The sequence below is a fragment of the Nicotiana tabacum genome, chromosome 13, assembly GCF_000715075.1.
Source record: "Nicotiana tabacum cultivar K326 chromosome 13, ASM71507v2, whole genome shotgun sequence".
Taxonomy (NCBI): domain Eukaryota; kingdom Viridiplantae; phylum Streptophyta; class Magnoliopsida; order Solanales; family Solanaceae; genus Nicotiana; species Nicotiana tabacum.
In genome coordinates this window covers 77,025,081-77,043,020 of record NC_134092.1, presented here as the reverse complement: position 1 = coordinate 77,043,020, position 17,940 = coordinate 77,025,081, and the positions used below count along the sequence as shown (strand labels likewise).

Genomic DNA, 17,940 nt, shown 5'->3' with positions numbered 1-17,940 from the left:
GCTGTAACGGGAGATTTTGCGATTCTAAGGAAGTACGGTGCAATCTTTTTCAAGAATATCATATGGATTTTTCCCTACTTCGATCCGCCATTACGTGTTTTCGCAAAAGATGTGTGTTAGAGGAATTGTTAAGAGAATCGGTTCAGGTATGTTAAGGCTATCCCTTCTTTATTTTTGGCATGATCTATACGACACGAACGAAACGAGCAAATGCACAACTTCCATAAATGACTATATTCATAGAACTATTAGGGGTGTCTATGTTATTGATTCACCATGTGAATTATTATTATATCTTCTATTCATGGATCTCAGAAAAATACGTATTTGATAAAGTTTATCCGGAAGGCATATTGATTTTATGACAATCCAATAAATCTTATGAACATAATTCTTATGCATTTTATGCATTTATACATGTACATTGACCCATGACCAGATGGCGTTATATACGCGTATATTATATGTATATGGGATATGGAAAAAGGTTATGGCGTTACATACGCACCACCACAAGATCAACTGGTATACGTTGATGATTTGCCCGCAGTGGCCGAGATGATATGATGGGATGCCCTCAGAGGCTTGATAATGATAGGAACGCATATACCTATGTATGGTATGACATTTATACGTATATACATGGCATTATAAATATGAGATGATATACAGAGCTATTCAGACATACGTGTTAAGTCTTTTACTCCATGTATCTCTCATGCCTATTATTTACTGATATTCATTCCTTACATAGTCGATATATTATTTGTATTGACGTTCCTTTGCCGGGGGACGCTGCGTTTCATGCCCGCAGGTCCTGTTAGACAGGATAAGAGTCCTCCAAGTAGGCTATCAGCTCAGCGGAAGGTGTTGGTGCGCTCCATTTGCTCCGGAGTTGCTATTGGTCAGTATGATTAGGACATGTGTTGATTGGTATGGCGGGGCTCTATCCCGACCTTTGTGATATTTATGTAATCTTAGAGGCTTGTAGACAGATGTCATGTATACAGATACTTGTCTGGCCTTGTCGGCCCATGTTTTAAGTATATAATAGATCACATTAGCCGTATAGGCCCGTATGTCACAGGTATGAGTTTCTATATTATGTTGGATCATTCTATGTTGGGTATTCCCTCATATTTACTATGTTTATCTCATGACGCCCCTTCTAGCCCACTTACCTATGATGATGTAATAAGAAAGATACGTTACATTGGTACTTGATTGAGTAAGGTACCGGGTGCCCGTCGCGGCCCATCGGTTTGGGTCGTGACAAGCATCACCCTTTTGGTTTCTACCGAATGCCATCTGATGTCCCGGCCAATGGAACTTGTTAATTATCTAAAGTATCTGGCTTCAGAAAAAGACAAGAATAAGATATAAACTCTCTCGAGAGAGTGTTTGTTGAACAATGCTATGCATAACGCAGCAGTGGTATAATTGTTATTTCCTCTGTTGTTTCTTTTATCTTTGCTATGGTAGGGTTTTGAGTTTGCATTTTTGTTGTACAGACTAACTTCCTTACTTCCTAGGGCCTTCAGAGGTTGATTATTTATAAGGAGGAACTTACCTTCGAGCAGGATCAATTGTTAGCCGAGCGAGATTAAATTACTGCTCGTCTCCCGGAGCTGAAAGCACCAGCTACTGAGGCCGCTGAATTGGAGGCTCGGTGTTACACCCCATATTTTTGTACGTGAAAGTGCGCCATAAGTAAATTGATATAAGCTCGGAAATGAGATGTTACATCCCGCATTTTCGTACGTTAAAGTTTCGTCGTAAGTTAATCGACGTAAACTCGAGAATTAGATGATTTTGAGATTATAAGTATTATACTATTTCAAACAAGTGATAAGTAAATTTGTGAAGGTGAGAGGGTAAGCGAATCGAAGAAAATGAGTTTCGTCGAAGTTTATCAATTTGGGATAAAATACGACCCAAGCTATAATACCCGGTGTTTATGGACTAGTGCCATACAACGTACCATATGACCATGATAGTAAGGTATTAAAGTGTGTTAAAAGTAAGTAGTATTTTAAGTAATTTAAGATAATTCTTAATTATGTGGATAATTGAGTTACTTAAGGATTTTGGTGGGAAGATTAACTAAGAAATTAAACTCTTTGGATAAAGTTTAAGGAACATTAACGTGGCAGCCTTGCCTTAGGTAAATGGTGACTCTTAAGTTCACATAAAAGGTAGCAAAATTTGGAAAAGTCTTTGGCCAAGTAACCCTTATAAAGTGGGGCCCACACCACTATAATAAGTAACCTTTCAAATTCCTTCATTCATTTTAGGAAAGAGATCATACGGATCTGCCATGGCAAACATAAATTGCTTTCAACATTAGCTTGATTTCTACATGAAAATTGCCTTGAGTTTCAAATGGAGAAAGGCTTCAAAAGGGGTAAATGATAAGATCTTCAACAATTCATATGAGATTGTATCTTAGCAACGTGAGATTTTGCAATTTTAAGGGAGTACGGTGCAATCTTTCTCAAGAATATCATACAGATTTTTCCCTACTCTGATCTTGCCGTCACGTGTTTTGTCGTAATTAACGTGTGTTAGAGGGATTGTCAAGAGAATCGGCTCAAGTATGTTAAGGCTATACCTTCTTTCTTTTTGACATGATCCATACAATACAAACGAAACGAGCAAATGCACAACTTTCATAAATGACTCTATTCATAGAAGTATTAGAGATGCCTATATTCTTGATTCCCTATATGAATTATTATTATATCGTCTGTTCATGGGTATCAGAAAATACGTAAGTTGATAAAGTTTATTTCATGACATTAATCAAAGGCATAATGGTCTTATGACGTTAAAGAGATTTTATTGATGTATTTCTCATGCATTGCATTCATTTATAAATGTACATTGACCCATGACCAGATGGCATTATATACGCGTATATATATATATATATATATATATATATATATATATATATATATATATATATATATATATATATATATGTATGTATGTATATGGGATATGGGAAAAGGTTACGGCGTTATATACGCACCACCACCTGATCAGCTGGTATAAGTTGATGATTTGCCCACAGTGGCCGAGATGATATGATGGGATGCCCTTAGAGGCTTGATGATGTTATGAATGCATATACCTATGCATGGTATGACATTTATATGCATATACATGACATTATAATATTAATGATTCACAGAGTTATTCAGACTTACATGTTGAGTCATTTACTCCATATTTCTCTCATGTCTATTTCTTACTGATTTTCATTCCTTACATACTCGGTACATTATTTGTACTGACATCCCTTTTGCCTGGGGACACTGCATTTCTTGCCCGCAGGTCCCAATAGACAGGTTGAGAGTCCTCCAAGTAGGCTATCAGCTCAGCGGAAGGTGTTGGTGTGCTCCATTTACTCCGAAGTTGCTTATTTGGTCAGTATGATCAGGACATGTATTGATTGGTATAGCGGGGATCTGTCCTAACCTTTATGATATTTATGTACTCTTAGAGGCTTGTAGACAGATGTCATATATACGGATAATTGTATGGCCATGTCGGCCTATGTTTTGAGTTTACAAATGATCATGTTGGCCTTATGTATGTCACGTGTATAAGTTTCTATATTAGGTTGTGTCGTTCTATGTCAAGTATTCTCTCATGTTTACTCTGGTTATCTCATGACGCCCCTTCTGGCCCACTTACCCATGATGATGTAATAAGAAAGATACGTTACGTTGGTACTCGGTTGAGTAAGGTACCAGGTGCCCATCGCGGCCCATCGATTTGGGTCGTGACACTCGGTTGCAACAAAGCGATCAAGAGGTAGTGACCCTTAGCCAAGAGACTGCCCAGTTAAGGGTACAATTTGAAGAAGCTAGGGCAAAGTGGGTTGGAGTCCATAATGTCGTTCTTGCTGCATTCGATTGTGAGGCTGGCACTGCTGAAAGATTGAATAATTTGGAGGCGGCCTTGAACTCCAAAGCTGAAGAAGTCACCGTTGTAGAGGAGAAGTATGCCTAGTTGGAATATAGTCATAGAGCATAACAAAGTTTTCAATTCCACTGTCTGTGACCTCGACGCCAGCATCTAGGCCACTAGATCCGAGCGAGATAGCCTTTCAACCGAGGTTGACTGTCTTAAAGAAGAACTCCAGCGCCAAGCGGCTTCCCTCATTGTTGAAATAATATATTCTATGTATAACATGAGGAGAAAAATCTTGGAGAGGTCAAAGCGGACATCATTGACTTTGATGCCGAAATCGCTAAAGCTCGTGAGCTGGAGACAAGTGCCCGAAGGGGTCTTTCGGTCCAATCTGATGCTATCGGCTCTTCTGGTTCCGGTTCCGAGTTCTTGGGAATTGAATAAGAACCGGAAGGTGAAGATGCTGAAGGTCAAGATGTTGAAGGCCAATATATTGAGCCGGCGGCAGATCCACCTACTTCTCCCGGGGGTGCAAAAGTTTCTCTTCCTCCGGATTCTGGGGGTGCAAAAGTTTAGATTTTGCTTAATTTTCTTTTCCATACTTTTGTATTTGTGCTATTTGGCATGTTTTTTGTGAATAGAAGTACTTTTTCGTTTAAGCATTTGCGCAAGATTTACTCTTTACGTCCTTTTCGTTTAAGTATTTGCGCAAGTTTTACTCTTTGGGTCGAATTGTGCAAGGTTGCGGGTGTATTTTTCCCTGAGAGAATTTGGATTCCGGGCATAAGTTCTTCCAGAATCAATCCTTTACCGTGAGGGTTTCATAAGAGAGGGCCCTATTAAGTTTATGGTGCTCTTGAAGAGGACATCTCATGTTCATTACGGCACTAGCATTTGAAGTACTTGTTTAACTTTTAAATGATAAAATTAATTCATCGATATGACAAGAAACAAGATAGAAATAAAAGGACTTTACTTTATTCATTCCATTTTCAAAAGTACATAAGCATTAGTTGTGCTAAAAAGAAATTTCCATTACTTGTGGCTAACTTGTATAACTTTTTTCTACAGGGCAGGCCGCGCAGTCCCTGATCCCGATGATACAACTCTGTTTTCGGGTTTCGTGTTCCCGATTGATGTGGAAGTCATTGTTGCCGTATCCTTATATTATTCCTCCCTCCTCCAGTGCTCGAATGCAAATTTGAACACTGGAAGTTTTGCACCTTTGAGGATTCCACTAGTGAATGGTAAGATAATCTTCAGATCGATAGCAAATTTCATTTCCCCTTAGGAACTTATGCTATCGAGCCAAAGATTATCTAACAATCCCCCAATTGGCTTGCACTTGTGAACAGTCGGGTAATCTTTGCTCGACAGCAAACTCAACTTCCCGGTAGGAACTTTGCTACCGAGCAAAAGACTATCTAACCGCTCCGTAGTGGCTCGTTGCTTGCATGGCTTGTCATTTAAAGGTATTATTCCTATTGACGAAGCTTCCTTCTTAGTATGCTTTCTGTTGCTGCCTCATTAAAAACCTTGCCAGAAAAATCCAATTGGGACAAAAATTGGACGAAGGGAAAAAGAGTGCAGCACATACTTTCAGTGTAGGCGAGGCTCATCAGCAATAGTATCTTTTGAGGTGTTCCATGTTCCAGTTGGTCGGCAACTTTACTGCTTCTTGATTTTCCAATTCGTATGACCCTTTCCCGGTTACAGCTGAAACCCGGTAGAGGCCTTCCCACGTTGGACCCAGCTTTCCTGCGTTGAGCTCCCGGGTGTTCTGAGTTACTTTCCTTAAAACCAAGTCTCCTACTTTAAAATAATAGAGGTTGGACCTTCGATTATAATATCTTTCCATTCTCTGCTTTTGGGCTGTCATCCTTATATGCGCCAAGTCCCTGCGTTCATCGAGCAGTTCTAGTTTGACCAACATTGCTTCATTGTTTGCCTCTTCGTTCTCCCGAAAATATCTCAAGGTAGGTTCCCCTACTTCCACCGGGATTAAGGCTTCTGCTCTGTACACAAGAGAGAAAGGAGTTTCCCCCGTGCTTGATTTGGTCGTTTATCGATACACCCATAGTACTCCTGTAGCTCTTCGGGCCATTTGCCGTTGGCTGCTTCCAATCTCTTTTTGAGATTTTGTATGAACATTGTTTGTTGATTCTGCTTGACCGTTTGCGCTCGGGTGATAGGGTGACGATGTGGTCCATTTGATTTTTAAATCTTCAAGGAATTTTGTGACCTTTGCACCTATAAATTGTGGCCTGTTGTCGCAGGCTATCTCTTTTGGTATCCCGAATCTGCAAATTATATTCTCCCACAAGAAGTCTACCACTTCGCATTCGCCGATCTTCTGATAAGGACTTGTTTCAACTTATTTAGAAAAATAGTTAGTTAAAATCAAAAGAAATCTTACCTTACCGGGGGGCGGTGGCAGTGGACCGACTATATTCATCCCCCACTTCATGAACAGCCATGGTGACAAAACTAAGTATAGTAGCTCTGTCGGTTGATGTACCAAGGGTGCGTGACGTTGATATTTATCACATTTTTTAACATAAGCCTTAGTGTCTTGTTCCATCAGAGGACAGTAGTATCCTGCCCTGATTAATTTTAACACTAAGGAATCCGCGCCTGAGTGATTTCTGCATATCCCTTCGTAGACTTCTCACATAACATAGTTGGCTTTAGAAGCTCCCAAACATAGGGCCAACGGGCCTTGGAAAGATCTTTTGTACAATTGTCCTCCCTTGAAGATGTATTGAGCTGATTTAGTGCGCAACGCCCGAGATGCCTTGTGATCTTCAGGCAATTTTCCGTGCTCAAGATAGTCAATTATTTCATTTCTCCATTCCCAGACCAAATTGGTCGCATTTACCTCGTAATAACTATCTGCATCCAATATTGAATGCATAAGTTGTACGACCATACCGGAGTCCGATCCCTTCTTTTCTGTGGACGATCCAAGATTGGCAAGTGCGTCTGCTTTCGCATTTTCCTCCCTCGAGATGTGCGTAATTGACCATTCCCTTAACCGAGAGAGCAGAGCTCGGACTTTCACTATATATTGTTGCATGTGCTCCTCTTTGGCTTCGAAGGTCTCGTAGACCTGATTAACTACCAACTGGGAGTCACATTTGGTTTCTATAACCTCGGAGTCTAGTATCCGGGCCAGCTCGAGTCCTACAATCAAAGCTTCATACTCTGCTTCATTGTTAGTCAGAGGAATGGTTCTTATGCCCTTCCTTAGGGTTTCTCTTGAGGGTGTGGTTAGCACTATGCCGAGCCCGAACCCCTTCACGTTAAAAGCTCCATCCGTGAACAAGGTCAAAACTCTCGATATTGATTCCGACACTATCACTGCTTCTTTGGCAGCTAAAGATAACAGTCCTGGACTGAATTCAACCACAAACTTGGCCAAAACTTGCAACTTAATTGCAATCCTAGATTTGTACTCTATATCAAATTCACCCATTTGACGGTCCTTTAGGCCAGCCTACCTAAAAGTTCAGGTTTGTGAAGAATATTCCGCAGGGGAAAAGTGGTCACCACAACTATCGGGTGACACTGGAAATAAGGCCTTAGTTTTCGAGTGAGAAGCGAGTTTCTGCTCCCATCAAAATTTTACTACATAATATATAGGATATTACGTACCTTCATCCTCACGGACTAGAACGACAATTACCACTACCTCCGAGACCGCTAAGTAGATTAGCAGTTGTTCACCTTCCTACGGTTTTGACAGTAATGAAGGACTTGACAAATACCTTTTCAAATACTTCAAAGTCTGCTGACATTCCAGAGTCCACTCGAAGTTGTTCTTCTTTTTGAGGAGTGCAAAGAAATGATGACATTTGTTTGAAGACCGAGAAATGAATCTGCTCAAAGCAGCCAGTTTCCCTGTCAGCCTTTGAACCTCTTTTACACTTGATAGCTGGTCCGGGATGTCTTCGATGGATTTAATTTTATCGAGGTTAACCTCGATCCCCTTTTGCGATACTAGGAATCCCAAGAACTTACCGGAGCTGACCCCGAAGGCACACTTCTCGGGGTTAAGCTTCATGTTGTGCTTCCTTAAGATGTCAAAGGTTTCTTGCATTTGTTTAAGATGATCACGTGCGTTCAAAGACTTAACCAACATATCATCTATGTAAGCCTCCATAGTTTTCCCTATTTGTCTCTCAAACATTTTGTTTACGAGCCGCTGATAAGTGGCTTCGGCGTTCTTTAGCCCGAAAGGCATCACATTATAACAAAATATGCCGAAGTTTGTTATGAACGAAGTCTTTTCCTGATCCTTTCGGGTTCATCTTGATTTAGTTGTACCCGGAGTAAGCATCAAGGAAACTCATTAACTCATGCTCGGCTGTCACATCAATCATTTGATCAATGTTTGGCAATGGGAACGAGTCCTTTGGACACGCTTTATTTAAATTCTTATAGTCTACGCACATGCGATTTTTTTATTTTTTATTTTTGAATTACTACTACGTTAGCTAGCTAGTCAGGATACTTTATCTCTCTGATTGAACCAATATCTAGTAATTGAATTACCTCTTCTTTGACGAATTTGTTTCTGACCTCGGCAATATGACATTTTTTCTATCTTACCAGAGGGATGTTGGGATCCAGGCTTACTTTGTGCATGGCCACTTCTGGCAAGATACCTGTCATATCGACATGCGATCATACAAAATAGTCAACATTAAATTTAAGAAATTCGGTTTAGACGTGAGCTCGGGGTTTAGCCCTGTCCCCAAGTGGAACTTCCCCTCCAAGAATTTTTTGAACAATGCGACTTGTTGAAGTTCTTCCGCCGTAGATTTCGTTGCATCTATTTCTTCTGGTACCTGGAAATATCTTGGTACCTGATAGGATTCCGATGAATCCTCCCCCTGGTTGACTTCGTTCAGCTCGGGAGCAGGCGCCGATTCATGTAATTGTTACAATGCATGCTCCTTCCCTTTGCTGCTGGAAACTGAGATTGCATTTATCTTAGGAACTTCAACAATTGATGATATGTTGACAGTACGACCTTCATCTCATGCAACCATGGTCTCTCCAGGATGATATTGTAGCCCATATCACCGTCTACTACCACGAAAAGGGTCGTCTTCATCACCCCCTCAGCATTCATGGGCAATAGGATCTCTTCCCGGGTTGTTACACTTGCCAGATTGAACCCGACGAGAATTTTTGTGGCCGGAATGATGCTTCCAGTCAGTTTGGCTTGTTCTAGCACTCTCAATTGTATAATATTGGCCGAACTTCCCACGTCCACCAAAACACATTTAATTTTAAAATCTAAGACATTTAGAGAGATTAACAATGCATCGTTGTGCGGCAGCAGCAGTCCATCTGCGTCTTCCTCCGTGAAAGTAATGTCTTCCTCAGCGACTTCCCGGAGTCTCTTACCGTGGGTCACTAACACCTTCGTCTTTTTTGCCGTCGAAAATGTCACACTATTGAGCTTTTTCACCCTGAAAATCATGTTGATCGTCAAGCGTGGGGGATCTTTTCCTTCTTTCAAAGGTTTTGTATTATCACGATTACGGTCGTAGTTGTTTTTAGCTCGGTCGCTTAAAAATTCTCTGAGATGGCCGATTTTCAACAATGTCGTCATCACGCAGATGCCGGCAGTCCCCTGTCTAGTGGCTGTTGGTCCCATGGTATTTGTACCACAAATTAGGATCCCTTTGGCTGGGATCGGATCTCATTAGCTTCGGGAATGGTGCTTCTTTAATGTTCCTCATAGCCGACGCCAGCTTCACTATGCTGACGTTCAAGTTGTATTCGGAAAGCCTGGGGTAGGAAGAATCTCGAGAACCCAATGTCTCCTTGTCCTGCAATGACCTGTTATTCCGATCACGAACATGCCCCCCTATCGGTAGAGAATCTATCCGTCGACTGGAAACCTCAGCCGCGTCCTTCTGCCCATTCATAGGGAAATAACTGACCCCTTGAAGACTGTCGATCTGTGTCGAAATCATCCTTTAATTTCTCTTTATTCTTTTTCCGATCCTGACCCTTGGCCGACGTCGTGAAACCGAGCTGATCTTCCTCAATTCTTATCTTTGACTCGTACCGGTTGTGAACATGCTCCCATGTTGTTACCTGGAACTCGAGCAGACTTTCTTTCAATTTTTGGGAAGCATCGGAACTTCTCGGATTCAGCCCTTTAGTAAATGCTTTTGTTGCCCATTCGTCTGGTACGACCGGGAGCGACATCCTTTCTTTCTGGAATCGGGTCACCAACTCCCGCATCAACTCGGACTCTCCTTGTGCAATCCTGAATATGTCAGCATTTCGGGCCTGTATCTTTCTGGCCCCGGTATAGGCCTTAATGAAAGAATCCGCGAACATCTCGAAGGAATCTATTGAGTGCTCGGACAACAGTGAATACCATGTTAGGGGCCCCTTTGTGAGGGTCTCCCCGAATTTCTTCAATAAGACTGACACAATCTCGTGCGGAGCTAGATCATTCCCCTTCACCACCGTTGTGTAAGTGGTGATGTGCTCCTGAGGATCTGAAGTCCCACCATACTTCAGTACGTCCGACATTTTGAACCGCTTCGGAATCAACTCTGGTGTTGCACTTGGTTTGAAAGGCAATTGGGTGTACTTCTTCGAGTCCGGTCCTTTCGGTACTAGTGGTGCGCCCGGAATTTGATCCATTCGGGCGTGTATTTCCCTCAAAAACCGTATGAGTTCGGTTTTAAAGGGATCATCCTCATTGTTTTTACCAGATCCGTTGTCGTTCCCCTGGACCCTGTCAAATCTGACTTTGCCGATTAGGGTGTTGTTGTCGACTCTCTGCGTCGTTTGATTTGCAGGAACACCGGAAGGAACTGGACATTGTCCATTCGCGTTGTTGGAAGCACCCGATAGCGCCTGCCTCAATTCTGTCATGACCTGATCTTGTCGTGAGAGATGGGCCCATAATGGCCTTTTGTTGCTCCCTCAGGATCCTTACAGTTTCAACAACGTGCTCGTCTTCAGCATCATCAAGAGTTACTTCTTGAACGTGTCGTGGATATTGCCCGCCGTGGACCGGCGTGGCCTTATCCCCCTCGTTGTGGGTATCACTGATTGAGTCTTCGTGCTGAGGCTGATTTCCTTAGGCCTCAGCATTGTGTGCGATGTTGACACTATTATCTGCCATTTTCTATAATTTTTGCTAAGAATAAATAATCAAACGAGTTAGTAATTGATGCAAGGATCAACTCAATTACACAACTGTCTAAGCCCCATGGTGGGCACCAAACTGTTTACCCGTAAAACGGTACAGTTAAATTTATATGTGATTTATAGATAAGTGAATCGATTTGATCCCAAAATGATAAATAAATTAGACAAGAATATAAGACTTAGCATCGAAATCGAGATAAGGTAGTAGCAATCTTGATTCCGGGAGCAGAGCTTCCAGAGGCAGTAATAACAATGTTAATAAGGAAGAAGATAAAATATTATCGAGCTTTTGAACAGAGTATAGTATTAGTTTGTCAGAAAATTCGTCTCTCTTACAATGATGGTAAAGCTCATTATTTATAGTTGCACATAGGGAACAAGGTACTAGGATCAAGCCCCTCTTAAATGACAATTATGAGAGTCATTGAAGAATGTATAACGGTAAGCAGTGAATGTCATATTCTTTGTAACGGACCGTGCATTTAATGTTATAGAATATTCTCCATTAAATGCTACCGGATAACAAGTATTTAATTCGCCTTTATGAATACCATTCTCTTCGAGATCATTGTCTTCAGACCAAATTGTCTTCTGTCTTTGGCTCCACGTGTCGCCTCCTCACGCGATCATTTAATATGAACATATTTTACTTTATAAAACATCCACTATCAACATTTCAAAATCTTACGAATATTAATCTCATTTGAACTAAAAAAATGCTAGAATCAACTGTTATAGAAAAGGAGCCAAGAAAAAGGATAAGTGAAAAATGATAACCCTCGGGGTCCATATATACTGATACCTGGTGAAAAGGAATCCGCTAACCAAGAATAAAAGAGAAGCAATTACAAAAAAAGTGTAACTCAAATGGCCATAAAATGGAAGGTAGATTCATTTTGAACATATAGCATAAATTCTCCCAACAACAAATTCTTACTTCTCTCTGAATAGATCAACCGGATTCTTCTTCCCCGGGATGAGACATTGACGAAGCATATCTTACAATCTCTATCAGTCTAATGAGAGTATCATACCAGTTCATCCTGGCCTTCCAAAGGACATCTGATCATTTCCAAAATGTTAACCACTTCTGCCATATCAGGCCGGTTAGACGGGACCTGTGATGTGCAGATTAAACCCAACTTCATCATAGGAATCGCCTCCTCGACTGGAAATTTTCCGTGCAGCCTCCCGTCAACACATTCTTCCACCTTGCCATCTTCTAATGCTCCCCTTACTATGTCACACAATACCATAACATCGTCCTCCATATACTCGACTGGCTTTTTTCCCGTGACTATCTCCAGAACAAGAACTCCAAACCCATACACATCACATTTCTCAGTTATCTTCACGGTCTTGCATGCAAATTCTGGTGCCATGTAACCAAGGGCACTTTGAATTTTGCTGCTCAAGACATATCGATCTAACATTGGTAATAACCTTGCTAACCCATAATCCGCAACTTTAGGATCATCGGAGCTATCAATCAAAATATTGCTGGACTTTAGGTTGTAGTGAATTATGTTCATTTGATGCAAGTTAGACAAGCCTTTTGCTGTCCCAAGAATAACGTTGAACAGTTCATTCCATGAGAGCAAATTTTCACTAGAACCTTCGTGGATGTGCTCGTACAAATTTCCACCAACTATAAATTCGTATATAAGTAGTTGTAGGGAAGGTGTCCAATAATAACCTTGAAGAGCCACAAGATTAGGGTGACGGATCTTTCCCAATTTCTTAACTTCCTTCTCAAAGTCCTGCTGGGACTTAACAAGACCGAAGACAGTAAGTTTCTTAATGGCTACTGGCATCCCATCTGCGAGGACAGTGCGATAAACTGCTCCAAAACCACCACGACCGAGCTCGTAATCCTTGTTAAGCAGAGCATGTGACCCTGTGCTGAAGTCAAGTTCGCCGGAAAACATGACAAGCTTACCAGAATTTGCATCTGTACTGCGTGAGCCACTAAAGTCATCTCCACCAGAAAATGTAAGGGCAGCAGTAGAGAGAGATGTAACAGCCCGTACACGAAGATTGAGCACAGTAATGGCAATAACACCAACAACAATAACAGCAGCTGCACTAATGGCAATGAGGGCAGAGATGCTTAAGATTTTTTTCTCATGGCCAAAAGTTGGAGGGATAGTACCAGGAATAGACTCTGTGGAGTTGGGGTTCAGAACAATCGGCTTGGGAAGGACAGTAGGACAAGACCTATTAACAGCAGCCCCACAAAGAGACGGATTGGCTGACACAGAATAAGGAGAAATAGTGTTAAAAAAACCACCAGAAGGTAGTTCGCCCTTTAGCTGGTTGTGTGAGATGTTGAACGACAAGAGGTGACCAAGATTTACAAGCTGCTTTGGTAAGATTCCGGTTAATTTGTTAAAGGATAGGTCAACATTATGAAGGTAAGTTAGTTTAGCTAGGGTTGCAGGTACAGGGCCAGTTAAACCATTATATGATAGACACCTGTCAAGTTTAAACAAAACGATTAGCCAAGTTTTGCAAAAAACTGACATTCAGGGACTATGCAAAAATGTAAAGGATAACTAACATAAATACATTGAAAGCCAGGCAATGTGATGTTGCTATCTTTATACTTTGTGTAAAATACTATCTAAAATCTATCTAGAAAGATAGATATAATCTGAAATCCTACAATAGAAGTTATTTGATGAACTCATAATCGATGCAGGAAACTCTACAGGATTGATAGAAGCATAGAACTAACAGATTTCAGTATAACATGATTAAGAATCTCAAGTACGGACTTGAATTTTATCTTGTCTCTAGAAACTCAACAAGCCAGAACAATGTTTTCTGTCAGGTAACAAAGAAAAAGATTGCAAATGTTGGTTCCTAAATTATCAAACTATATAATCAATTAGGTTCTGGTGAACAATCACTTACCAACTGCATTGTCCTAATAAGCCAAGCAGAGAGAGACATCTTAAAAGAAGATATAAATGAAGCATAAAGAGAACCAACAACTTACATGGACATAAGTGTAGAACAGTTCCCAATAGAACTAGGAATTTCTCCCGTCAAGGCGTTATTTTCCATCTTCAGTTCCTTGAGAGAATAGGCTCCTCCAAGTTCCAAAGGAATACTACCATTTAACCGATTCTCACTTAAGTCAAGAACATCCAATGACTTCAATAGTCCTACAGTGTGCGGAATGGCGCCTACAAGTGAATTTCTAGATAAATTCAAGGACTGCAAGCTATTAAAATCGCTAATAGTAAATGGAATTTCGCCGGATAACTCATTGCAAGAGATATCAAGAGCTAAAAGCTTTTGGCGAGAGTTGTCCAGCGATGAAGCAAAAGCATTCTTTAAGCCCCCACTTAACTTATTATCGAAAAACAAAATTTATCGCAGTCCCAATTTGAATACCCAAGGAGGAAGATCACCAGTCAAAGAGTTATGACTAACATCCAAAGTCATAAGATTAACGCAATTGTTCACGGACTCGGGCAAGTTTCCAGAAATAGCATTTTGCGACAGGTTTAATAATTTCAATGATTGAAGCTTCCCTATTGAAGTCGGGAACTGACCAGAGAAGTTGTTCCTAGAAAGATCAAGTATTTCAAGGCTTTTCATTTCTCCAACCCATTCTGGTACAGTACCAACAAATGCATTGGTTTTCAAGATCAATTCATTACAGAAGCTAAGCATCTGCATTGTTTCTGGAAGTTTTCCAGAGAGAGAATTTTCACTCAAATCAATTGACCTCAAAAGCAAACAACTCCCAATCCCATCAGGAACTTCGCCAGTGAGTCGGTTTTTCCTCAAATTTATGGCTCTCAAATTATACATGCCTTCAATCCCTACTGAAATTTCACCATCCAGCAAATTATCTGACAGATCAAGTGACCTTAGCCCATTCAAAGACCAAATTCCAGAAGGTAACAATCCTGAAAACTGATTCAACGACAAGTTTAAAGACCCCAATGCCACACATGAGCTCAAACTTTCTGGAATTTTCCCTAAAAACTTATTCTTGGCCAATGAAACTGACCTCAAAGGCCCACATTGTCGGAAGAAATCACCCGAAAAAGTTGTTCTCACTCAAGTCAAGCACCCTCAGATTATCAAGCTGAACAACAGTGACACTTATACTCCCTGTAAATTTGTTCTTCGCAAGCGAAAGATTTCGAAGAAACTGTAACCTCAAAAGACCTCTGCTAATCTTCCCTAAAAGACCAAAACCATCAAGAACAATTTGAGAGACCCTATTGGATCTTGGGTTGCATTTGATCCCATTCCAGTTACATGGACTATCATCTTCTTCATTCCAAGACACTAACTTTCCTTGTGGATCTTGAATGTCAGCCTTGAATACCATTAACCCCAGTATATCATCATTTAAAGATAAGTTCAGGGCTTTAACAAAAATGGGACATAAAAAACATAAAAATATTACCGTGCCAATGACCTTCCTCATTTCCGTAAATACTCTCACTCAAAGCAATATGCAGCTCATAATCCCATTAGAAGCCCCAAATGGGTATATAGAAAAATAAGCAAAAGATACAAGCTTTATAAAAATAAAAATAAAGATATCAAAATAGATGAGGCATTAGAAAATTTAAGTGAACCAAATGGAGAATAATAAAATGTACACAGAGTTACGGGAAGAAACAGTTGACTGAGAGTTGAATTTTTGGCTACAGAGAAGAAAGGGAATCTGAAGGTGCAGTTTTAACTGAGAATGCAAGAAGCAATGCACAGAATATGAGTTGAGTTTTCACCGAAAATGTCAACCGTCTATGATATGAGTGAAGTAAGGTTTGGTAATAACTTAAAGAGGAGTACGCCGGAAAAAGTGGGGAAGTAAAATTTCCGGCAACCGAGAGTTAGTGGAGTATTTATTGAAGTTCTCTCTCTCTCTTACAGTCTTTAATTAACGGGAAAAAAAGGGGGGGAAGAACAGAGAGAAGAGGGGAGAGTGGATTGCTTTTATTAAATATGACATGTGGCATTGTATGGTCGGTTATGGAGAGTCTGATGTGGCATACACGTAGTCGCTGTCAGAATCAAAATAAATGTGACTGTCTTTAAATTTGGGATAGCAGTAATTAAATTTGGAGAAAATGGATTAATAAAGCGGGTGTTTTAGAAAGCTTTCTCGAGACTCTCCTGGGCACTATCAAAATGCCTAGAGGTTTACGTGAAGGGATTAGTTGAAATATGTCTAACGCTAGTTTGGGGCTCGCCTAACAATTTTTTTAGCTTAAATTATGCGTCAAATTTCTTAGTTAGCACTATTAACATTAAAAAAAATTAACAAATAAATGATTAAAGTTCTATTCATTTATAGGAATATAAAGATTGAGAATAGCTCACAATAATGAGTCATAGTCTTGCATATTAAGAATATCAAATAGTAATATTGTTTGAATATCCAAAATTTACATCTTCACTTACTATAGATATTCATATTTTAGTTCTATGCTCCAAAATTATCAAAATTTTATTCTTTTGCTATTTGAAAGTAATTTTATATTTACTCACGAGAAATAATATTTTAAATTACAATATTGATGGACTTTATTGATTATTAATTTTAGAGAGGTAAACTGTGTAGTTTAATATTTTTAAAAATATTGTGTTCTTTTAATCATTTGAAAGAAAAGACGTTACAGTTAATTTTTATCGTAACTTTAATATTATTACATTGTTTATATTTATAAAAAATACTAAATATTTTATTTAGGTGAGTTTTTTAATTCCTTTTAACTTTTTTATACTTTTAAAGTATTTTATATATTTTTTATGATTATTATGCTATTTTATTAATTTACAGATTAAAAATATAAAGATCTATGAGACTTATTGTAACGACCCGGCCGGTCGTTTTGAGAGTTCTCAAGGTTGAAAGCTTAAGTTGAAATGATTGACCGGATGTTGATCTATGAGTAAACGACTCTGGAATGGAATTTTGATGGTTCTGTTAGCTTCTTTGGGAGCTTTTGGACTTAGGAGTGTATCTGGATTGTGATTTGGAGAACCGAAAGTGAAATTAGGCTTGAAATGGCGAAAGTTGAACTTTTGGAAAGTTTGACCGGGAGAGGACATTTTGATATCGAGGTCAGATTCCGATTCCGAAAGTTGAAATATGTCTGTAATGTCAAATATGACTTGTGTGTAAAATTTGGGATCAATCGGACGTGTTTTGATAGGTTTCGGTGTCGTTTGTAGAAGTTCGATTTCCTTAGTTTCACTAGGCTTGAATTGGGGTGCGATTCATATTTTTGAAGTTGTTTGATGTGATTTGAGGGTTCGACTAAGTTCGTATGAGATTTTAGAACTTGTTAGTATGTTTGGTTGAGATCCCGGGGGGGCTCGGGTTGATTCCAGATGGTTAACGGATCAAAATTGAAGTTGAGTGATTGCTGAAGTTGGACCTTTGTTGGTGTAACCGCACCTGCAGAGCTTTGATCGCAGGTGTGAGCTGGCTTGCGCAGGTGCGAGTTTGGAGGGGAGCGTGTAAATGGTCACAGGTGCGAGGAGTTTTTCGCACCTGCGTGGCCGCAGGTGCGGTGAGAGGTGCGCAAAAGCGGAAAGCGCACAGGGGTCAGGGAACCGCAGAAGCGGAACTGGGCAAATGGGCGTGGTCAGCAGAGGTGGCTTGGGTTCTCGCAGAAGCGAGTCTGCAAAAGCGGAGTGAGGGACCGCAGGAGAGGACTGAGCTACAGATACGTGTATGATGTCGCTTCTGCGACGCCGCAGAAGCGGAAGTGTTGGGCAGATTATTAAAACTAGGGTTCGCAATTTTGGCTTCATTTCAAACATTTCAAGCACGGGTTTGGGCGATTCTTG

At 40.3% G+C, this 17,940-nt stretch overlaps 1 protein-coding gene and 1 pseudogene across 1 annotated transcript; both read right to left on the bottom strand.

Annotated features, from left to right (window-relative positions):
* Positions 1-6,589: 6,589 nt before the first annotated feature.
* LOC142168174 (uncharacterized) lies at positions 6,590-7,396 on the bottom strand. Its single transcript, XM_075228833.1, has one exon. The coding sequence runs from the start codon at positions 7,394-7,396 to the stop codon at positions 6,590-6,592; it is 807 nt and encodes a 268-aa protein (XP_075084934.1).
* Positions 7,397-12,137: 4,741 nt separating this feature from the next.
* Positions 12,138-15,562, bottom strand: LOC107804247 (uncharacterized; annotated as a pseudogene).
* Positions 15,563-17,940: the final 2,378 nt, after the last annotated feature.